This window comes from Somniosus microcephalus, chromosome 5, assembly GCF_052327205.1.
Source record: "Somniosus microcephalus isolate GS21.2 chromosome 5, FLI_Smic_1.0, whole genome shotgun sequence".
Lineage (NCBI taxonomy): Eukaryota > Metazoa > Chordata > Chondrichthyes > Squaliformes > Somniosidae > Somniosus > Somniosus microcephalus.
Genome location: NC_140991.1, coordinates 6,830,086 through 6,853,559, shown reverse-complemented (window position 1 = coordinate 6,853,559; position 23,474 = coordinate 6,830,086). Strand labels below are relative to the sequence as shown.

Here is a 23,474-nt window from a genome sequence, read left to right as displayed (position 1 = left end):
CCCTTGGTGGGGAGGCCGGAATCACAGCGAGAGGGGGCTGGGTCTGGGGAGGAGGGGGCATTGGGATCGGATGGGGGTGGGGGGGAGGAGGAGGAGGGAAGGGTTTACTATCGACTCACCCCCATACCCCCTTTTACAATAGTCTCACAGCACCCTCAGTAAAAACGTACTCAGTGTTGGGGAACGGTGGGAATAGGCTGCTCCCCCGACAAGGCCAAGTGGAACGGCCGCGGGGTCACCAGGCATTAAAGATTAACCTCCTGGTCACGGCCGTGAGCAACATCTGGGAGATAAATCACAGGGGGCCTCAAACAAAATTCCTTCATTTCCATTGAACACTTGTGTTTCATGGTTATAGAAATATTGGAGCTGGGGGTCGGGGGAGGGGGAGGGGTGTGTTCGACTGCGCGGGGCGGTTGGTGGTGGGAGTTCAGGTGATGAAACTTTCAGGAATACGCCAACCAGACTTGGCAACCCTAAACGTGCCGGAGCTGCGATATCCGAGGTCCCGGACTAATTGATCACCGATGGAGTTACGACAACAGACGTCAGGAATTCGCAGGACGTTCCATTAATTCCAGGCTGGCAGCTGGTGAAGAAATTCCCACCTTCCCTCCAATTCCCAGTCTGACCATCCTTCATTTATTTCTCTACTCCCCACTCCCACGTAACCATCCGATTAATATAGACACAGGCGGGAAGTTCAAAGCATTTTTTATTAAACTATAAGCATCCCATAATAGCAACGGTTGAAGAGCAGGTTACAGACCCGCTGGAGACAGTGACGCAAGCAGATGAGAGTTACAGGGCGAGTGATAACAGGGATGAGTGGGAGCGACCCCAGGACTAGTGAATCAAAACAGTCCAGCGGGAATGGACACCATCGGAAGAGCTGGAATCCTCTTCACAGACCTGCAACTAGAATCAAACACTTAATTAAACCAGCGTAGAAACCAGACAATCTCTGTCCAGGGGTCAGTGACATCACTCTCTGTCCAGGGGTCACTGATATCACTCTCTGTCCAAGGGTCAGTGACATCACTCTCTGTCCAAGGGTCAGTGACATCACTCTCTGTCCAGGGGCCAGTGACATCACTCTCTGTCCAGGGGTCACTGATATCACTCTCTGTCCAGGGGTCACTGAGATCACTCTCTGTCCAGGGGTCACTGAGATGGGTCACTGAGATCACTCTCTGTCCAGGGGTCACTGAGATCACTCTCTGTCCAGGGGTCAGTGATATCACTCTCTGTCCAGGGGTCAGTGATATCACTCTCTGTCCAGGGGTCACTGAGATCACTCTCTGTCCAGGGGTCAGTGATATCACTCTCTGTCCAGGGGTCAGTGATATCACTCTCTCTCCAGGGGTCACTGAGATCACTCTCTGTCCAGGGGTCACTGAGATGGGTCACTGAGATCACTCTCTGTCCAGGGGTCACTGAGATCACTCTCTGTCCAGGGGCCAGTGACATCACTCTCTGTCCAGGGGTCAGTGATATCACTCTCTGTCCAGGACTCACTGAGATCACTCTCTGTCCAAGGGTCAGTGACATCACTCTCTGTCCAGGGGCCAGTGACATCACTCTCTGTCCAGGGGTCACTGATATCAATCTCTGTCCAGGGGTCACTGAGATCACTCTCTGTCCAAGGGTCAGTGACATCACTCTCTGTCCAGGGGTCACTGAGATCAATCTCTGTCCAGGGGTCAGTAATATCACTCTCTGTCCAGGGGTCAGTGATATCACTCTCTCTCCAGGGGCCAGTGATATCACTCTCTGTCCAGGGGTCAGTGATATCACTCTCTGTCCAGGGGCCAGTCATATCACTCTCTGTCCAAGGGTCAGTGATGTCACTCTCTGTCCAGGGGTCACTGATATCACTCTCTGTCCAGGGGTCAGTGATATCACTCTCTGTCCAGGGGCCACTGAGATCACTCTCTGTCCAGGGGTCACTGAGATCACTCTCTGTCCAGGGGTCATTGAGATCACTCTCTGTCCAGGGGTCACTGATATCACTCTCTGTCCAGGGGTCACTGATATCACTCTCTGTCCAGGGGGTCACTTAGATCACTCTCTGTCCAGGGGTCACTGAGATCACGCTCTGTCCAGGGGTCAGTGATATCACTCTCTGTCCAGGGGTCAGTGATATCAATCTCTGTCCAGGGGTCACTGAGATCACTCTCTGTCCAGGGGTCACTGATATCACTCTCTGTCCAGGGGTCAGTGATATCAATCTCTGTCCAGGGGTCACTGATATCACTCTCTGTCCAGGGGTCACTGAGATCACTCTCTGTCCAGGGGGTCACTTAGATCACTCTCTGTCCAGGGGTCACTGAGATCACTCTCTGTCCAGGGGTCAGTGACATCACTCTCTGTCCAGGGGTCAGTGATATCACTCTCTTTCCAGGAGTCAGTGATATCACTCTCTGTCCAGGGGTCACTGATATCACTCTCTGTCCAGGGGTCAGTGATATCACTCTCTGTCCAGGGGTCACTGATATCACTCTCTGTCCAGGGGTCACTGAGATCACTCTCTCTCCAGGGGTCACTGATATCACTCTCTGTCCAGGGGTCAGTGACATCACTCTCTGTCCAGGGGTCAGTGATATCACTCTGTCCAGGGGTCACTGATATCACTCTCTGTCCAGGGGTCAGTGATATCACTCTCTCTCCAGGGGTCAGTGATATCACTCTCTCTCCAGGGGTCACTGATATCACTCTCTGTCCAGGGGTCAGTGATATCACTCTCTGTCCAGGGGTCACTGATATCACTCTCTGTCCAGGGGTCACTGAGATCACTCTCTCTCCAGGGGTCACTGATATCACTCTCTGTCCAGGGGTCAGTGATATCACTCTCTGTCCAGGGGTCACTGATATCACTCTCTGTCCAGGGGTCACTGAGATCACTCTCTCTCCAGGGGTCACTGAGATCACTCTCTGTCCAAGGGTCAGTGATAGCACTCTCTGTCCAGGGGTCAGTGATATCGCTCTCTGTCCAGGGGTCAGTGATATCACACTCTCTCCAGCGGTCAGTGATATTACTCTCTGTCCAGGGAGCACTGAGATCACTCTCTGTCCAGGGGGTCACTTAGATCACTCTCTGTCCAGGGGTCACTGAGATCACTCTCTGTCCAGGGGTCAGTGATATCACTCTCTGTCCAGGGGTCACTGAGATCACTCTCTGTCCAGGGGTCAGTGATATCACTCTCTGTCCAGGGAGCACTGATATCACTCTCTGTCCAGGGGTCACTGAGATCACTCTCTGTCCAGGGGTCAGTGATATCACTCTCTGTCCAGGGGTCAGTGATATCACTCTCTCTCCAGGGGTCAGTGATATCACTCTCTGTCCAGGGGTCAGTGATATCACTCTCTGTCCAGGGGTCAGTGATATCACTCTCTGTCCAGGGGTCAGTGATATCACTCTCTCTCCAGGGGTCACTGATATCACTCTCTGTCCAGGGGTCAGTGATATCACTCTCTGTCCAGGGGTCAGTGATATCACTCTCTGTCCAGGGGTCACTGATATCACTCTCTGTCCAGGGGTCAGTGATATCACTCTCTGTCCAGGGGTCACTGATATCACTCTCTGTCCAGGGGTCACTGATATCACTCTCTGTCCAGGGGTCACTGATATCACTCTCTGTCCAGGGGTCACTGATGCCTGGGTTGTGCAGCTGTTTGTGGCGGTACTGGGGCTGGATGGCTCTGACACGTACCCTGAGATTGGCCGTCCTGCTGCTCAGTGGTGATGTTCATGACTAAACACGGTGACTTCAGCCAAAGCCAGAGACTGATGCCGGTCTGGAAGCACCACGGTTACATATCGGCCGCACATCCCATTGCACGTGAAGTGCTGAGTTTCTCCGGGGCCGATTGACTGAATCTCTCCACACCTGTCAACATAGCAGAATAGGGATATTAGGAACAGGAGGAGGCAATTCAGTCCCTCAAGCCTTCTCCGCCATGGCTGACCTGTACCTCAACTCCATCTACCCGCCTTTGCTCCATATCCCTCGGTACCCTTACCCAACACAAATCTATCGATCTCAGCCTTGAAAGTTCGCTTTGACTCCCAGCATCCATTGACCAGGGAGTTTACTTGTAGGCAGAGTTTGCCTGCAGCTGGAGTTTGCCTGTAGCCGGGGTTTGCCTGTAGCCGGGGTTTGCCTGTAGCCGGGGTTTGCCTGTAGCCGGGGTTTGCCTGTAGCCGGGGTTTGCCTGTGGCCGGGGTTTGCCTGTGGCCGGGGTTTGCCTGTGGCCGGGGTTTGCCTGTGGCCGGGGTTTGCCTGTGGGCAGAGTTTGCCTGTTGCCGGGGTTTGCATGTAGCTGGGGTTTGCCTGTAGGCAGAGTTTGCCTGTTGCCGGGGTTTGCCTGTAGGCAGAGTTTGCCTGTAGCTGGGTTTGCCTGTAGGCAGGATTTGCCTGTTGCCGGGGTTTGCCTGTAGCTGGGGTTTGCCTGTAGCTGGGTTTGCCTGTAGGCAGGATTTGCCCGTTGCCAGGGTTTGCCTGTAGCTGGGGTTGGCCTGTTGCCGGGGTTGGCCTGTAGCCGGGGTTGGCCTGTAGCCGGGGTTGGCCTGTAGCTGGGTTTGGCCTGTTGCCGGGGTTGGCCTGTAGCCGGGGTTGGCCTGTAGCCGGGGTTGGCCTGCTGCCGGGGTTGGCCTGCTGCCGGGGTTTGCCGGGGTTTGTCTTTAGGCAGAGTTTACCTGTAGCTGGGGTTTACCTGGCGTTGGACTTGCCATTGTTATCCAGCGAGTCTCCGATGTGAATCACCGCCCCATTCAGGTTCTCCGTGCAGCAGTCCATCCTGTTGGTGATGGATACGGAGGACACATTGTAGGACGTCAGTAGATCCAGCCTCCACCAGGGCTCCTGCTCGGAAGCAGTGATGGAACAGGATCCCAGGTTGCAGTCGGCACTCGGGTTCCCATCCACTGCATTGATCGCATTTCCGAGGTAACTGTCCAGGCTCGACTGAGTTGCTCTCCCCTGCAGAGCCAAGTTCATGTCTAAAGGTTAAACACAGAGATTTGAGATGGTACCATGCAATGGCCCATAACCTGCTCAACTCATTCAAACCAGCACTGCTGATGATGCGGTCCCCTCTGAACCCGCTCACTATCACAGGGCATTGCCCATCTGCTCACTATCGGAGGGCACTGCCCATCTGCTCACTATCACTGCCCATCTGCTCACTATCGGAGGGCGCTGCCCATCTGCTCACTATCGGAGGGCACTGCCCATCTGCTCACTATCACAGGGCACTGCCCATCTGCTCACTATTGGAGGGCACTGCCCACCTGCTCACTATCAGAGGGCACGGCCCATCTGCTCACTATCACAGGGCACTGCCCATCTGCTCACTATCACTGGGCACTGCCCATCTGCTCACTATCACTGGGCACTGCCCATCTGCTCACTATCAGAGGGCACTGCCCATCTGCTCACTATCAGAGGGCACTGCCCATCTGCTCACTATTGGAGGGCACTGCCCATTTGCTCACTATCGGAGGGCACTGCCCACTATTACAGGGCACTGCCCATCTGCTCACTATTGGAGGGCACTGCCCTTCTGCTCACTATCAGAGGGCACTGCCCATCTGCTCACTATCGGAGGGCACTGCCCATCTGCTCACTATCGGAGGGCACTGCCCATCTGCTCACTATCACAGGGCACTGCCCATCTGCTAACTATCACTGGGCACTGCCCATCTGCTCACTATTGGAGGGCACTGCCCATCTGCTCACTATTGGAGGGCACTGCCAATCTGCTCACTATCGAAGGGCACTGCCCATCTGCTCACTATTGGAGGGCACTGCCCATCTGCTCACTATCACTGGGCACTGCCCATCTGCTCACCATCACTGGGCACTGCCCATCTGCTCACTATTGGAGGGCACTGCCCATCTGCTCACTATCAGAGGGCACTGCCCATCTGCTCACTTTCACAGGGCACTGCCCATCTGCTCACTATCGGAGGGCACTGCCCATCTGCTCACTATCGGAGGGCACTGCCCATCTGCTCACTATCACAGGGCACTGCCCATCTGCTCACTATCACAGGGCACTGCCCATCTGCTCACTATCGGAGGGCACTGCCCATCTGCTCACTATCGGAGGGCACTGCCCATCTGCTAACTATCGGAGGGCACTGCCCATTTGCTAATTATCACTGGGCACTGCCCATCTGCTCACTATCGGAGGGCACTGCCCATCTGCTCACTATTGGAGGGCACTGCCCATCTGCTCACTATCACAGGGCACTGCCCATCTGCTCACTATCGGAGTGCACTGCCCATCTGCTCACCATCACTGGGCACTGCCCATCTGCTCACTATTGGAGGGCACTGCCCATCTGCTCACTATCAGAGGGCACTGCCAATCTGCCCACTATCGGAGGGCACTGCCCATCTGCTCACTATCACAGGGCACTGCCCATCTGCTCACTATCAGTGGGCACTGCCCATCTGCTCACTATCAGAGGGCACTGCCCATCTGCTCACTATCAGAGGGCACTGCCCACCTGCTCACTATCAGAGGGCAATGCCCATCTTCTCACTATCACAGGGCACTGCCCATCTGCTCACTATCACAGGGCACTGCCCATCTGCTCACTATCGGAGGGCACTGCCAATCTGCTCACTATCACAGGGCACTGCCCATCTGCTCACTATCAGAGGGCACTGCCCATCTGCTCACTATCACAGGGCACTGCCCATCTGCTCACTATTGGAGGGCGCTGACCATCTGCTCACTATTGGAGGGCACTGCCCATCTGCTGACTATCGGAGGGCACTGCCCATCTGCTCATTTTTGGAGGGCACTGCCCATCCGCTCACTATCACTGGGCACTGCCCATCTGCTCACCATCACTGGGCACTGCCCATCTGCTCACTATTGGAGGGCGCTGCCCATCTGCTCACTATCGGAGGGCACTGCCCATCTGCTCACTATCACAGGGCACTGCCCATCTTCTCACTATCAGAGGGCACTGCCCATCTGCTCACTATCACAGGGCACTGCCCATCTGCTCACTATCACAGGGCACTGCCCATCTGCTCACTATCGGAGGGCACTGCCCATCTGCTCACTATCGGAGGGCACCGCCCATTTGCTCACTATGACTGGGCACTGCCCATCTGCTCACTATCGGAGGGCACTGCCCATCTGCTCACTATTGGAGGGCACTGCCCATCTGCTCACTATCACAGGGCACTGCGCATCTGCTCACTATTGGAGGGCACTGCCCATCTGCTCACTATCACTGCCCATCTGCTCACTATCGGAGGGCGCTGCCCATCTGCTCACTATCGGAGGGCACTGCCCATCTGCTCACTATCACAGGGCACTGCCCATCTGCTCACTATCGGAGGGCAATGCGCATCTGCTCACTATCACAGGGCACTGCCCATCTGCTCACTATCACTGGGCACTGCCCATCTGCTCACTATCAGATGGCACTGCCCATCTGCTCACTATTGGAGGGAACTGCCCATCTGCTCACTATTGGAGGGCACTGCCCAGCTGCTCACTATCGGAGGGCACTGCCCATCTGCTCACTATTACAGGGCACTGCCCATCTGCTCACTATCACTGGGCACTACCCATCTGCTCACTATCGGAGGGCACTGCCCATCTGCTCACTATCACTGGGCACTGCCCATCTGCTCACAATCAGAGGGCACTCCCCTCTGCTCACTATCACAGGGCACTGCCCATCTGCTCACTATCGGAGGGCACTGCCCATCTGCTCACTATTGGAGGGCACTGCCCATCTGCTCACTATCGGAGGGCACTGCCCATCTGCTCACTATCACTGGGTACTGCCCATCTGCTCACTATCGGAGGGCACTGCCCATCTGCTCACTATCGGAGGGCACTGCCCATCTGCTCACTATCGGAGGGCACTTCCCATCTGCTCACTATTGCAGGGCACTGACCATCTGCTCACTATCACAGGGCACTGCCCATCTGCTCACGATCGGAGGGCGCTGCCCATCTGCTCACTATCGGAGGGCACTGCCCATCTGCTCACTATCACAGGGCACTGCCCATCTGCTCACTATCGGAGGGCACAGCCCATTTGCTCACTATCACAGGGCACTGCCCATCTGCTCACTATCACTGGGCACTGCCCATCTGCTCACTATCACTGGGCACTGCCCATCTGCTCACTATTGGAGGGCACTGCCCATCTGCTCACTATTGGAGGGCACTGCCCATCTGCTCACTATCGGAGGGCACTGCCCATCTGCTCACTATTGGAGGGCACTGCCCATCTGCTCACTATCACTGGGCACTGCCCATCTGCTCACCATCACTGGGCACTGCCCATCTGCTCACTATCGGAGGGCACTGCCCATCTGCTCACTATCAGAGGGCACTGCCCATCTGCTCACTATTGGAGGGCACTGCCCATCTGCTCACTATCACTGGGCACTGCCCATCTGCTCACCATCACTGGGCACTGCCCATCTGCTCACTATTGGAGGGCACTGCCCATCTGGTCACTATCAGAGGGCACTGCCCATCTGCTCACTATCAGAGTGCACTGCCAATCTGCTCACTATCAGAGGGCACTGCCCATCTGCTCACTATCAGAGGGTACTGCCCATCTTCTCACTATCACAGGGCACTGCCCATCTCCTCACTATCACAGGGCACTGCCCATCTGCTCACTATCACAGGGCACTGCCCATCTGCTCACTATCGGACGGCACTGCCCATCTGCTCACTATCACAGGGCACTGCCCATCTGCTCACTATCACAGGGCACTGCCCATCTGCTCACTCTCAAAGGGCACTGCCCATCTGCTCACTATTGGATGGCACTGCCCATCTGCTCACTATCACAGAGCACTGCCCATCTGCTCACTATCAGAGGGCACATCTTGTCCCTCTGTCTTTCTCCCATACTCACTCTCTCTCCCTTTATCGCCATCTCGCTCTGTCTCTTTCTCTCTCTGTCTGTCTCTGTCTCTGTCTCACTCTCACTCTCTCTCTGTCCCTTTCTCTCACTCTCTCTGTCTCTCTCCCTTTCTCTCCTTCTCTCTCTGTCTCTCTCTCTTTCTCTCACTCTCTCTCTGCCTCTCTCCCTTTCTCTCCTCTCTCTGTCTCTCTGTCTCTCTCTCTCTCGGTCTCTCTTTCCCTCGCTCTCTCTCTCTCACTCACCCCCTTGTAATGATATCAGCAAATAGTGATGTTATTTGCCTGTTTGATTATCATGCCTTACCAGCATAGTTGCATGTATTGATTACTTATGCCTGACCAGCAGAGGTCATGTGAGAGACAAGCAGTTTGGTTTAGTTTCAGTTTCGTTCCAGATGCATCACTAGCAGGGTGTCTCCTGAAATGCTGTATAAAGAGTTGAACAGACTTTAGATTAAAACTCATTCTCTTTCATAAATGTCTCGTCATTGAACCCACAAAGAAATCAATACATGGTGTCAAAAGTGATTGAAAGAGATGAAGAGAAAAAATCTGAAGTTAAATCAGCTCTCCACAAATTAGCAAGCCAAAAGAGAACATCGTTGCTTACCATTGGAGAATAGCTAATGAAGTGAAAAATGGAAGGTTTACACCCACCGGCGACGCTTCAGTTGACAGGTAATGTGGCTGAAAATTGGAGGAGGTTCAAACAACTTGTGGGGTTGTATTTAGTGGCAATCAGGGCTGACGAGAAAAGTAATAAAAAGAAATCGTCACTGTTCTTACATGTCGTGGGTGATAAAGCGCTGGAGGTGTATAATAACTTCACATTCGCTGTTGATGGAGACAAAATGAAACTAGATAAAATAATGGAACAGTTTGAGGCCTACTGCATACCTAAATGTAACGTGACGTTTGAGAGGCACAGATTTTTCACATGTGTACAGAAAACGGGTGAGACTATTGATCAGTATGTGACTGAACTGAGAAACCGAAGCAAATCGTGTGAATTTGGGGGACTGACAGACTCGCTGATAAAAGACAGACTGGTGTGTGGTATTCCAGATAATGGTCTAAGGGAAAGACTGCTAAGAGAGCAAGATCTAGACCTGGGAAAAGCCATAGCACTGTGTAGGGCTACAGAGACTGTGAAGTTGCAGGCAAAGGAGCTGTTCAGTGACAGTAGCTGCAACGTGGATGCAGTGAGAATGAGCGGATACAAACCGTTTAACAAAACGAGCGCCAATGTGAAATAAGAGGCGTGGCCAGCGAACGAAAATGAAAGGGACAATCGAAAGTCATGTAGTCGATGCGGTACACAGCATCCACCAAAAAAGTGTCCAGCATATGGTAAAAAATGCAATAATTGCAACAAAAACAACCATTATGCCCGTTGCTGTAAGAACCAAGTGCAACAAAGCAAGGTCCATGCAGTAGATGAAAGTGAGATAGAGGAGTTCTATGTAGATGTTGTGTCTGAAAACAAAAAAGAAGAAAGAGACTGGATGTTGACACTAAAAGTGAATGACATATACATTCCATTTAAATTGGATACTGGAGCACAAGTTAATGTGATATCAGAGACTGATTTTAAGAAAATTAGACCCAGACCAAAGATACATGGAATAAAAGTGAAAGTGACAGGATACTCAGGTACTGATATACCAGTGAAAGGAAGATGCATTGTCAAAGTAACACACAAGGACAGAGAGCACACGCTAGCATTAATCGTGGTGCCAAAGGATGTGCAGGCCATACTAGGTTTAAAAGCCTGTGAGAGACTGAACCTGGTAAAGAGAGTCCTCGTTGTGGAAAGCGAATGAGAGACAGTCTATGATGAACTCATGAAAGAGTACAAAGACCTATTTAAGGGTCTAGGCTGCATTCCAGGAGAACACACGATCAGAGTAGATAAAAGTATGACACCGGTCATACATCCATGCAGAAAAGTTCTGTTTGCTCTTCAAAAGCAACTGAAGGCAGAGTTGGACAGGATGGAAAGCCTGAACGTGATTCAGAAGATAGATGAGCCAACTGAGTGGGTGAGTTCCCTCGTCGTAGTGAACAAAAAGTATGGAAAGCTCAGAATTTGCCTGGATCCAAGAGATCTAAACAGAGCAATAAAGAGAGAGCACTTCAAGCTTCCAACATGTAAGGAAATCATGGCACAGTTTGCAAATGCAAAGTATTTCAGCAAGTTAGATGCATCATCAGGATTTTGGCAGATGAAATTGGACGAAGCAAGTTCAAGACTGTGCACGTTCAACAGTCCATTTGGCAGATACAGATTCCTAAGGTTACCATTTGGCATTGCCTCAGCTCCTGAAGTGTATCACAAAACAATTCATATGATCTATGAACACCTGGAGGGAGTTGATACATCAATGGATGACATCATAGTATGGGGAACCACGAGAACTGAGCATGACGAGAGACTGAAAAAAGTGCTGGAAACAACAAGGAAAACAAACCTGAAGCTGAATAGAGAGAAATGCCAGCTCGGGGTGACAGAACTGACATTCGTGGGAGATATCCTTAGCAGTGAGGGCATCAGACCAGGTCCCAGAAAGGTGTCCGCCATTGAGAATATGCCAAAGCCACAATGCAAAAAGGACGTGCAGAGGTTTAATGGAATGATCAACTACATGGGGAAATTCATATCCAACCTCTCAGAAAAGATGGCGCCACTGAGAAGACTAACTGAAAAGAACATAGAATGGGAATGGAATCATGAGCATGAGAAGTCATGGAGCGATCTAAAGAAACTGCTCACAGAGGAACCAGTTCTGAGATTTTATGACCCAGCGAGACCCATCAAGATATCATCAGATGCATCACAGAGTGGGCTCGGTGCCGTTCTTCTGCAACAATATGACTACTGGCAACCTATTGCATATGCATCGCGCTCAATGACAGACGCGGAGACGCGATATGCTCAAATAGAAAAGGAGCTGCTCAGCATCACATATGCCTGTGAAAGATTTCACCAGTTTGTGGCAGGACAAGCAATCAGTGTAGAGACTGACCATAAGCCCTTGATTGCATTGTTCCAAAAGCCACTAAATAGCTGTCCGCTTAGAATACAAAGAATGATGATCAGGCTGCAACGCTATACACTGAATGTTGTGTACACACCGGGTAAGCTGATGTATACAGCAGACACGTTGTCCAGAGCTGTTGACCCAAGAGAGCCCGCAAACACCACAATGGATGAAAAAGTGAACGCCTACGTGGACATGATCACAAGTGCACCGCCCATAGCAGATGCAAAAATGGAGCTCATAAAGAATGAGACAAACAAAGATGAAACAATGAGACGACTGAGGAAAAGCATCTTGGATGGATGGCCCAACATGAAGCAAGACTGCTCACCTGACATAGCAGAGTACTGGAACTGCAGGGCGGAACTATCACTGGTCGAAGACATCATCTACAAAGGAAGTAAAATAGTTATCCCAAAAAGTCTGAGAAAAGAGATGCTAAAAAAGATCCATGGAGGACATCTGGGAATCGAAAAGTGTAAGAAAAGAGCACGAGAGGTGATGTACTGGCCACGAATCAACCAAGATGTGACAAATGAGGTGTCAAACTGCACAATGTGCCTGAAATATCGAGCAAGCAATCTGGTAGAACCACTAAAGCCACACCCAGCACCAGACAGACCTTACCAGAAGGTAGGCGCTGACCTATTCATATGTCAAGGGAAGGACTATCTTGTAGTAACAGATTTTACTCCCTGTATCCAGAGGTTTGTAGACTGTGCACCACCACTGCAGATGCTGTGATAACATGTATGAAAGCCATATTCTCCAGACATGGCGTGGCAAGCGAGGTCTTCACAGACAACGGACCTCAGTTTTACAATGCAAATTTCCGACACTTTGCCAAAGAGTGGGACTTTGTCCACACAACGTCAAGTCCTCATTTTCCACAGTCCAATGGTCTAGTGGAAAAATCGGTCCAGACAGTGAAAAGACTGATGTACAAGGCAAAAGACAGTGGAACTGACTTCTACCAGAGCATGCTTATATACCGCACAACGCCGCTCGAGTGTGGTAAGTCACCAGCCCAACTCCTGATGGGACGTCGGCTAAGGTCAAACCTACCCATCCCGGAGAACCTCCTGAAAACAAAAGAGGGGGAGAAAGTGAGGAAGATCAAAGAACAACAGAAAGAAAAGCAAAAGTACTACTATGACAGAGGAACACAAAACCTACCTGAACTCCACACTGGTGACCAAGTAAGGTTCAAAGACAAAACAAACACATGGACTCAGAAGGGAACTGTCCTGAGTGAAGTTCAACCAAGATCATACACCATTCAGACAGATGAGGGTGCTGTTCTGAGAAGAAATCGTCGAGATCTTCTCATGGGACCAGCCACAGCAGGTCAAGAGACTGATACTGTTGAACAACCTGATCACACAGCTGAGAAACCATCATCTGAGGCAACAACTCAGATTCAAGGACAATCAATCAGAAAATCCTCAAGACACGTGAAGCCTCCTGAGAGACTCATTGAGCAAATTTAAGGACCATTGTTATAGAAGGAAGTAATGTTATCTTATTCTTTCTTCAAGTTCTAGTGTATTGACATATTTCATGTGCACACACAAAGCAAGGTTAAAAAACCTTGATCATGATAATGATAATGTAAGTTCATTAAGTGTTACAGTTAAAATGCAGATTAATACAAAGAAAACATGTTGTTAGTTAAAAGTAAAAGGCCTAGAAATTCAGTCTGGACACTTTTGGGGCGCTAAAGTCGGGCGTTCGCTAAAGTTAGCGCCCGCCGGAAAGTGTAGGCCACATCGCCGAAATTCAGTAGAGTTGGCCAAGAGTTTGGCCGAGCGCTGAAACTGGCGTTGCAATGCTCTCTTCAGGCGCTAAGCCGGCGATGCGGCCTGATAACGCCGAGGCCGGGCGCAGCGCAGGTGCGGTCATGTTTTGATTGACAGCAGACACCCTGACGCCGGCCAGCTCTTAAAGGGGGAAGAGTTGAATTTGACTGCTGCCACGCCCTGCATACTGGAGCCCTGCAGCTAGGCCTCAACACTGCTGGTGGGCCAAAATAGCGCCTGGAGCCATGGAGAGGGCCCGTGAACGAGCGCAGCGCTTCTCAGAGCATGCTCTGAGGGTGCTGATTAATGGTGTCGAAAACAAAAGAGAGATCTTGTGCCCGGACAGTGGCAAGAAGGCTCCCAGGAGCCAGTACAGGAAAGCCTGGAGGAAAATCGCCCGCAGGGTGTCATCCACCTGCGATGTCCCCAGGAGTGCGGACCAATGCCGCAAGAAGTACAACGACCTCACTCGGATGGTGAAGGTGAGTACCCTTTCCAGTGTCCTCCTCATCCTTGCATGTGCACCTCACATTATGGGCAAAGGGACCTCAAAGGACTAATGGGCAGCCCTCCTCCCGCAGCAATGGCACTGGCATGATCATCAATAGCACTTTCTGCACTTAACACACTGGCCAAGCTATTCGACCATGGGAGGCAGTGCACACAGCAACAGGGCACCACACTGGCCAAGCTATTCGACCATGGGAGGCAGTGCACACAGCAACAGGGCACCACACTGGCCAAGCTATTCGACCATGGGAGGCAGTGCACACAGCAACAGGGCACCACACTGGCCAAGCTATTCGACCATGGGAGGCAGTGCACACAGCAACAGGGCACCACACTGTACTTAGAGGCCGTCCTTTCTCTTGCAGGCCAAGCTGGCGCGGAATTTGAGGAGCCAGTCTGACACCGGTGGAGGCCGTCCCGAGTACCAGGCGCTCAGTGAGCTGGAGGAGAGCGTGGCTCGACTCATGCGTGCCTGGGTGACTGGCCCTGTTGCGATCGGAGATGCGGACCCTGTACTGGGACCCACTGGTAAGGACATGACCGGTTGGACCTCTGTCGTTGCCCTTGCGCTTCAGATCTACATCCTTTCGCACTGACCGTCAAATGCGCATAATGCCACCACTCAGGCCTCCCTCGCTGACGCCCTGTCCTCACTCTAAAGCTACTCTTGTGCCTTCCTGCTTTCAGCTGGTGAGGAGGAGGTGGTCCCTGAAGCTCAGAGTGCCAGGCCCTTGGAGGAGGAGGACGACGAGGACCAGGAGGAAGGCGGCACATCGGGGGAACCCTCATCCACGCCAGGGGATGGCAATGGAGGGGAGACGTCTGGCCTGCAGGAGAGCCAGGGGGAAGTGTTGCAGGGGAGGGCAGATCCTGGGTCCAGTGGGCTCGAGGCACGCGGGAAGGGTCCGGCAACACGCCGGCCTTCTCCCCAGAGGGGGGAGGTGTTGCAGGGGAGGGCAGATCCTGGGTCCAGTGGGCTCGAGGCACGCGGGAAGGGTCGGCCAGCTCGGCGGCCTTCTCCCCAGAGGGAGAGTCCGCCCTCCAGTCCGGAGACGGTCCTCGCCCAGGAGGTGCGCCTCCTCGATGAGATGTCGGCGGCGTCTGAGCGGCGCCACCAGGAGTTCATGGGGGTTGTGCAACAGATGCCTCAGGCCATTGAGTCCCTGGCTCATAGTGTGGTCGCTTTCGGGGAATCACAGGCCAGGGGGGTCGAACAACTCGCGGCAGCGCACGACAGGGGTGTCCAGCAACTCGCGGCAGCCCAGGACGTGACTTGCGAGATGAGTGGTGCCGTCCAGACACTGGCAGAGCCGATGCGGGCACATACCAGGGCAGCTCGGGCACTCACTTCTGCCACACTCGCAGTGGCGCGGAAGCATCGCCAGGGCACCCGCCGCCCTGCTGCAGCACAGCGGTCTGGCCTCCACCAGATTGCTGCGCTTGCTGCACTGCCAGCCCGGCCGAGTGCCAGTGTCTCTGGCGAGCAGCGCGCGCCTGCCATCAGCCAGCTTGCCCCCATTGGTGCAGCCGACACTGCCACTCCCCCAGCCAAGGTGCGACGAGCTGCTGCTGAGACTGATGCTGGCCAGCCACAGCTGCAGCAGTCAGCAGCCGGCCCCTCCCGGGCCGGGCCTCGTCTAGGCCGACCCCCAAGGGCATCTGGCGACACGCATTGTGGCCCTCATGAGCCTTCCCCCAGCCTTGCCACACGCGCAGGGCCCAGGTTGAGGCGGAGCAGCAGGTCGGGCAGGGGCCAGAGAAGCCTGTCTAAGGACTCGCCCTCTCGGCACACCCATTAGAGTGTGGTGATAGCGGTTTTTTTTATATTGGGGGGCTTGTGTTCTGGGGGGGCATTATTTTGGTAAGTCCGAGGATCAAGGCATTTTTTGTTTTTATGTGGGTGTTTGTGTTGTGGAGGGGGGGGCTTATTTTTGTAAGGCCGATGATGAAGGCCATTTGGATGGCCAAGTTTTGTTAGTCCTCCCCAGGTTTTGGGAGTGACAGATGTTTTTGACTGTTTTTTGGGGGTCTTGTCTGTTTTTCTGTTTCATGTGGGAAGGGCCCTGAGTTTGTGAAATAAAGCTTTTTATTTATTCAGCATGTCCACGTCTCAGGTTTCAAGTGGTTGTTGCGTTAACCGGCTGAGGGCTTGCGGTGCGGCTGCCTTCAGGTGCGTTCATTGCCACAGCCCATTCCCTGACGGGGGCCTAGAAGTGTCGATCAATAAGCCCCCGGCGGACGGCCCTTGGACCTTGTGGCTCCCTCCTGGGCTGGTACTCCTCCTCCTCCTCCTCCTCCTCCTCATGGTCCTCCTGCTCGTCCTCCTGAGGTGGTGGTGCAATGTCAGGTGGCAGTGCCTGAGTCCTGCGGATAGCCAGGTTGTGCAGCATGCAGCAGACGACGACGAACTGGGAGACTCTATCCGGCGAATACTGTGGAGATCCGCCGGAACGATCCAGGCAGCGGAACCGTTGCTTGAGGACGCCTATCGTTTGCTCTATGATGTTCCTTGTGGCTTGATGGCTTTCGTTGTATGCCTCCTCCGCTGGGGTCCTGGGCGCGCGGAGCGGGGTCATGAGCCATGTACACAAAGGGTAGCCCTTGTCCCCGATAAGCCATCCCCTTGGTGGAGGCTGTGCCTCGAACATGTCAGCCACAGTAGTCTGGCGCAGGATAAATGCATCGTGGCTGCTTCCTGGGAAGCGGGCATTGACAGCTAGGATGCGCTGCCTGTGGTCACACACCAGCTGTACATTTAGGGAATGGTAGCCCTTCCGGTTGCGGTAATCCTCGGCATTGTGGATAGGTGCCCGCATAGCCACATGCGTGCAGTCAATGGCGCCCTGCACCATGGGGAAGCGCGCGATCCTGGCAAATCCGACTGCACGCTGCTCCTGCCTCTGTCGGGTCATGGGGAAGGAGATGAATTGGTGTCTCCTCGCGAAAAGTGCATCGGTGACCTGCCGGATGCAGCGATGATACGCGGCGAACTGGGAGATGTTCGCTATGTCCCCAGCAGCGGCTTGGAAGGAGCCGCTTGCATAAAAGTTCAGAGCCACCGTGTCCTTCACTTCCACCGAGAGAGACGTCCTGCACATCAGCTGTGGACGCAGATCTCTGTGAAGCAGCTGGCAGATCTCTGCAACCACCTCCCTTCTGAAGCGCAGCCTCTTAACACAATGCGCCGCAGTCATGGTGAGATAGGACACTTGCTGCCGGTATTGCCTGAGTGGGTAAGGCCTACGTTGCCGACGCCTGATGGCCCCTCTGCGTCTAGGCATGGCTGGCCCTCTCTCACAGCGTCTGCGAGCCCTTCGCACATAATGCTGCAACTGAGGGTTGGACCCCCATACAGCCCCCATAATAAAGTTGAAAACAGTGAAATCAAATGAATCAAATGTCAAAGCACTGGCCAGAAGCCAAAAATACCTCTCCTATGTTGTCCCAAATCAGTAAGCTCTGTCCCTTGGTCTCTGTCCAGAAATCCAAAGCAGTAAAGTCATTGCAGCAAAATGGCTGGGCTTTAAAGGTCAGTGTAAGTGCCCTTTAATTAGCGCTCCCCGAGGCCCACAGGGCCTCTGTTGCGTTCCACTTCACAGTTCTTAGCAGCGCCACACCCACATTGGGCGGACGCCACTGAATTTCCGGTTTGGGGCGCACAAACAGCGTTGCACGACGAAATGACGTCATAAGCTGCGCGCGCAGCTGAGCGGGCGCAAGCACTTTGCGCCGGCGCTAAATGTCAACTGAATTTGGGCGTTGGCGCAGATCGGTCTGCGCCCGGGTGCTAAGTGCCTAGCGCTGGAAATATACCCCTCTTATGGCGTTACCGGCTGGCGCAACCAACTGAATTTCTAGGCCAAATACTGTTGTTTTAAGAAAAGGAGATGTAATGATATCAGCAAATAGTGATGTTATTTGCCTGTTTGATTATCAGGCCTTACCAGCATAGTTGCATGTATTGATTACTTATGCCTGACCAGCAGAGGTCATGTGAGAGATAAGCAGTTTGGTTTAGTTTCAGTTTCATTCTAGATGCATCACTAGCAGGGTGTCTCCTGAAATGCTGTATAAAGAGTTGAACAGACTTTAGATTAAAACTCATTCTCTTTCATAAATGTCTCGTTAGTGAACCCACAAAGAAATCAATACACCCCTTTCTCTCCATCTCTCTCTCTCTCTCTCTCTCTGTCTTTCGCTCTCTCTCTGTGTCTGTCTCTTTCCCTCTCTCTCAGTTTTCTGTCTGTTTCTCTCTCTCGCTCTCTGCCCGTCTATTTCTCTCTCTCTCTCTCTATCTCTGTCCCGATCACAAATCACATCCACAGCCATTTCAGAAGACTGTTCGGTCCTTACCTGGATTAAGATGGGCTTTTCCCAATCCAGACACCACGAGGATAACGGCACAGACTCGGAGAAACATCCTGAGGAGACACGGACAGTAATTTAACACCTAATCTCGTTCCAACTCACAAATAATTCTTCAACGCTTTTCCCAATTAACATCAGCTCAGTGACCTCACATAGTCGGAGAAAAAACAGTTAATGACAGGCTAAGCTAGCGAGAGAGAGAAACTGGTATTATGTGTTTCCACAGTAACCCGTCCATATAGCTCAGTAATGTCCCAAAGCCGCACATTTCAGCACAGTCACTGCTTGAAGCACAGCGAGACCCCCCTGTAAATATTAACGCACCCCTGGAGACCCCCTGTAAATATTAACACACTCCCGGAGACCCCCTGTAAATATTAACACACCCCCAGGGATCCCCAGTAATTATTAACACACTCCCGGAGACCCGCTGTAAATATTAACACACTCCTGGAGACCCCCTGTAAATATTAACACACTCCCGGAGACCCCCTGTAAATATTAACACACTCCCGGAGACCCCTGTAAATATTAACACACTCCTGGAGGCCCCATGTAAATAGTAACACACTCCTGGAGACCCCCTGTAAATATTAACACACTCCCGGAGACCCGCTGTAAATATTAACACACTCCCAGGGCCCCCTGTAAATATTAGCACACTCGTAGGGACCCCTGTAAATATTAACACACTCCCGGAGACCCCCTGTAAATATTAACACACTCCTGGAGACCCCATGTAAATATTAACACACTCCCAGAGACCCCCTGTAAATATTAACACACTCCCAGATTCACCCTGTAAATATTAACACACTCCTGGAGGCCCCATGTAAATAGTAACACACTCCCGGAGACCCGCTGTAAATATTAACACACTCCCAGGGCCCCCTGTAAATATTAACACACTCGTAGGGACCCCTGTAAATATTAACACACTCCCGGAGACCCCCTGTAAATATTAACACACTCCTGGAGACCCCATGTAAATATTAACACACTCCCAGAGACCCCTGTAAATATTAACACACTCCCAGATTCACCCTGTAAATATTAACACACTCCTGGAGGCCCCATGTAAATAGTAACACACTCCCGGAGACCCGCTGTAAATATTAACACACTCCCAGGGCCCCCTGTAAATATTAACACACTCGTAGGGACCCCTGTAAATATTAACACACTCCTGGAGACCCCATGTAAATATTAACACACTCCCGGAGACCCGCTGTAAATATTAACACACTCCCGGAGACCCCCTGTAAATATTAACCCACTCCCGGAGACCCCCTGTAAATATTAACACACTCCTGGAGGCCCCATGTAAATAGTAACACACTCCCAGAGACCCCCTGTAAATATTAACACACTCCCAGAGACCCCCTGTAAATATTAACACACTCCCAGAGACCCCCTGTAAATATTAACACACTCCCAGAGACCCCCTGTAAATATTAACACACTCCCGGAGACCCCCTGTAAATATTAACACACTCCCGGAGACCCCCTGTAAATATTAACACACTCCCGGAGACCCGCTGTAAATATTAACACACTCCCGGAGACCCCCTGTAAATATTAACACACTTCCGGAGACCCGCTGTAAATATTAACACACTCCCGGAGACCCCCTGTAAATATTAACACACTCCCGGAGACCCGCTGTAAATGTTAACACACTCCCGGAGACCCCCTGTAAATATTAACACACTCCCGGAGACCCCCTGTAAATATTAACACACTCCCGGAGACCCCCTGTAAATATTAACACACTCCCGGAGACCCCCTGTAAATATTAACACACTCCCGGAGACCCCATGTAAATATTAACACAGTCAATGACAGAGCCCTTGTTGCTGTGCACAGCCATGCTCGGTATATTTAACAGGTTTTATAGAGAGGAGCGGGGCCGGAGGTTTGAAAAGGTCCCTCTTACCTGGAGAGTTTTGATTGACGGTATTCGGAAGGGCACAGTCTGTGGTAAGAAGTGCTGTGTGTTGCTCTCCTGCCAAATTTATACCCTCCTTATCGCCCCGATTCCCACTGTTGCTCAATGTATCCGTCGCTGGCCAAACCCTTCATTCCGAGACATTGCAACAGAGGGGAGGAGGGCGAGTGGGGTGAGAAATCAGCAAACACTCGTCTGTTCTGGGAAACTGAGATAAGGAGAAAGAATGAGAAGGAGGGACAGAGAGGCAAACAGACAGAGACAGACAGACAGAGAGAGAGAGAGAGAGAGAGAGACAGAGACAGACAGAGAGAGAGCCCCAGACCAACACAGCCGTCCAAACACCAATCCGAGTGAACCAAATCATTAAACAATGCAAAGAAACCTACCTGGAACATTGGAACAAAATAACCGAAAGCCAAAGCAGATTAGAATGTTACCGGGCCCTAAAAAGAGAATATAAACTGGCAGACTACCTCACGACCATCAGAGACACAAAACAGAGACAGACCCTCACCAGGTACAGACTAAGCGACCACCAACTGGAAATTGGAAAAGGAAGATACAAGAAATCCTGGCAGCCTAGAGAGAATAGAATATGCGATCAATGTCTGGCCAGCGAGGTTGAAACAGAAATGCATTTCCTCCTAAAATGCAAAAAATTCAACACATCAAGAAACATATTATTCAACAAGCTAAGCCAAACAACCCCAGATTTCAAGGAATTGGATGACCTGTCAAAATTGAGATTAGTCCTGGGAGAAGGAGACAGACCATACCTTGGGGCCAAATATGTAACAACATGTCACAACCTGAGGACTGTTTAAAATTAAGACTGTTTAAAATTAATATTGTTTAAAAGTAATATTGTATGTACCCAACAAATGTCAAATCGATTGACACCTACAGAATGTTGGAAAACTGTACCTTTTTGCTATGTAAGCTTTGGCAATATGGTTCTCTGTAAACTTTCATGCCAATAAAGCATTTGAATTGGAATTGGAGAGAGAGAGAGAGAGAGAGAGAGAGAGAGAGACAGAGACAGACAGTCAGAGAGAGACAGAGAGAGAGAGAGAGACAGAGAGAGAGAGAGAGAGACAGAGAGGCAAACAGACAGAGACAGACAGACAGAGAGAGAGAGAGAGAGAGAGAGAGAGAGAGAGACAGAGACAGACAGTCAGAGAGAGAGACAGAGAGAGAGACAGAGAGAGAGACAGAGACAGACAGTCAGAGAGAGACAGAGAGAGAGAGAGAGAGAGAGACAGAGAGAGAGACAGAGACAGACAGTCAGAGAGAGAGAGAGAGAGAGAGAGAGAGAGAGAGACAGAGAGAGAGACAGAGAGTCAGAGAGTCAGAGAGAGACAGAGAGAGAGAGAGACAGAGACAGAGACAGAGACAGAGACAGACACAGAGACAGAGACAGAGACAGAGACAGACAGAGACAGACAGAGACAGAGACAGAGAGTCAGAGAGAGAGAGCGACCACCAACTGGAAATTGAAAAAGGCAGATACAAGAAATCCTGGCAGCCTAGATAGAATAGAATATGCGATCAATGTCTGGCCGGCGAGGTTGAAACAGAAATGCATTTCCTCCTAAAATGCGAAAAATTCAACACATTAAGAAACATATTATTCAACAAGCTAAGCCAAACAACCCCAGATTTCAAGGAATTGGATGACCTGTCAAAATTGAGATTAGTCCTGGGAGAAGGAGACAGACCATACCTTGGGGCCAAATATGTAACAACATGTCACAACCTGAGGACTGTTTAAAATTAAGACTGTTTAAAATTAATATTGAACGTACCAAATGAAGTACAAAGACTGTTTAAAATTAATATTGTTTAAAAGTAATATTGTATGTACCCAACAAATGTCAAATCGATTGACACCTACAGAATGTTGGAAAACTGTACCTTTTTGCGATGTAAGCTTTGGCAATATGGTTCTCTGTAAACTTTCATGCCAATAAAGCATTTGAATTGGAATTGGAATTGGAGAGAGAGAGAGACACAGAGAGAGAGAGAGACAGCGAGAGAGAGATACACAGAGACAGCGAGAGAGAGTGAGATAGAGAGAGACAGACAGAGACAGAGAGAGAGCGCGAGATAGAGACAGAGAGAGAGTCAGAGAGAGACAGAGAGAGAGAAAGAGACAGAGAGAGAGAGAAAGACAGAGAGAAAGAGACAGAGAATCACATAGGCATAGACATAGAGACAGAGAGAGATAGAGAGACAGAGAGAGAGAGAGAGAGGAGACAGAGAGGAGACAGAGAGAGGACAGTGACAGCGAAACACAAAGAATTCGACCCAACACAATCGTCGCTAAGCAAAAGGAAAAATATCTGTCATATTGGGCAGAAACAACAAAAACCCAAAGCAAACTCAATTGCTACTTGGCCCTAAACAGACAATACAACATGGCTGATTACCTGACCATGGTAAAGGATAGCAAACTGAGAAAAACCTTGACAATGTACAGACTGAGTGAACATAGCCTGGCGATCGAAAAAGGTAGACACAGGCAGACCCGGCTACCAAGAGAGGACAGGATATGCTCTCACGGCAGTCAGGGAGTGGTGGAGACAGAGATGCACTTCCTCACAGCTTGTAGAAAATATCAGGGCATAAGGGAGAATTTCTACCCAAAATTCACAAAAATATGCCCGGAATTCAGAAATTTGAATGACGACCAAAAACTCCCATACCTACTCGGGGAAGAGAGAAATTGTGTAACATTAGCGGCACACTATGTTACAGCTTCCCATAAACAGAGGGACAACCACTAAATATAAGAAGAGTATATACAAATTATATGAATGTATATTTATACACTCAGGGATATATCTGTTTACACACTGTATGGATAGATCTGTATTTTTGTGA

At 51.1% G+C, this 23,474-nt stretch overlaps 1 protein-coding gene across 1 annotated transcript; it reads right to left on the bottom strand.

The window, feature by feature from the left end:
* Positions 1-697: 697 nt before the first annotated feature.
* On the bottom strand, positions 698-20,796 carry LOC147116843 (fucolectin-1-like). Its single transcript, XM_085987246.1, has 5 exons — positions 20,577-20,796; positions 18,626-18,693; positions 4,717-5,002; positions 3,714-3,890; positions 698-918 (listed from the first exon to the last, which is right to left on the bottom strand). Exons 2-4 carry the CDS (start codon positions 18,690-18,692, stop codon positions 3,737-3,739), a joined length of 507 nt encoding a protein of 168 aa, XP_085843372.1. The 5' UTR covers position 18,693; positions 20,577-20,796; the 3' UTR covers positions 698-918; positions 3,714-3,736.
* Between the last annotated feature and the right edge of the window lie 2,678 nt (positions 20,797-23,474).

Excerpts from the sequence above, each read along its gene's own strand:
- LOC147116843 (XM_085987246.1), bottom strand. The coding sequence starts at position 18,692 with ATGTTTCTCCGAGTCTGTGCCGTTATCCTCGTGGTGTCTGGATTGGGA. Across the intron at positions 5,003-18,625 it reads AAAAGCCCATCTTAATCCAG|ACATGAACTTGGCTCTGCAG; the intron begins GTAAGGACCGAA and ends TTTAACCTTTAG. Across the intron at positions 3,891-4,716 it reads AATGGCAAGTCCAACGCCAG|GTGTGGAGAGATTCAGTCAA; the intron begins GTAAACCCCAGC and ends CTATGTTGACAG.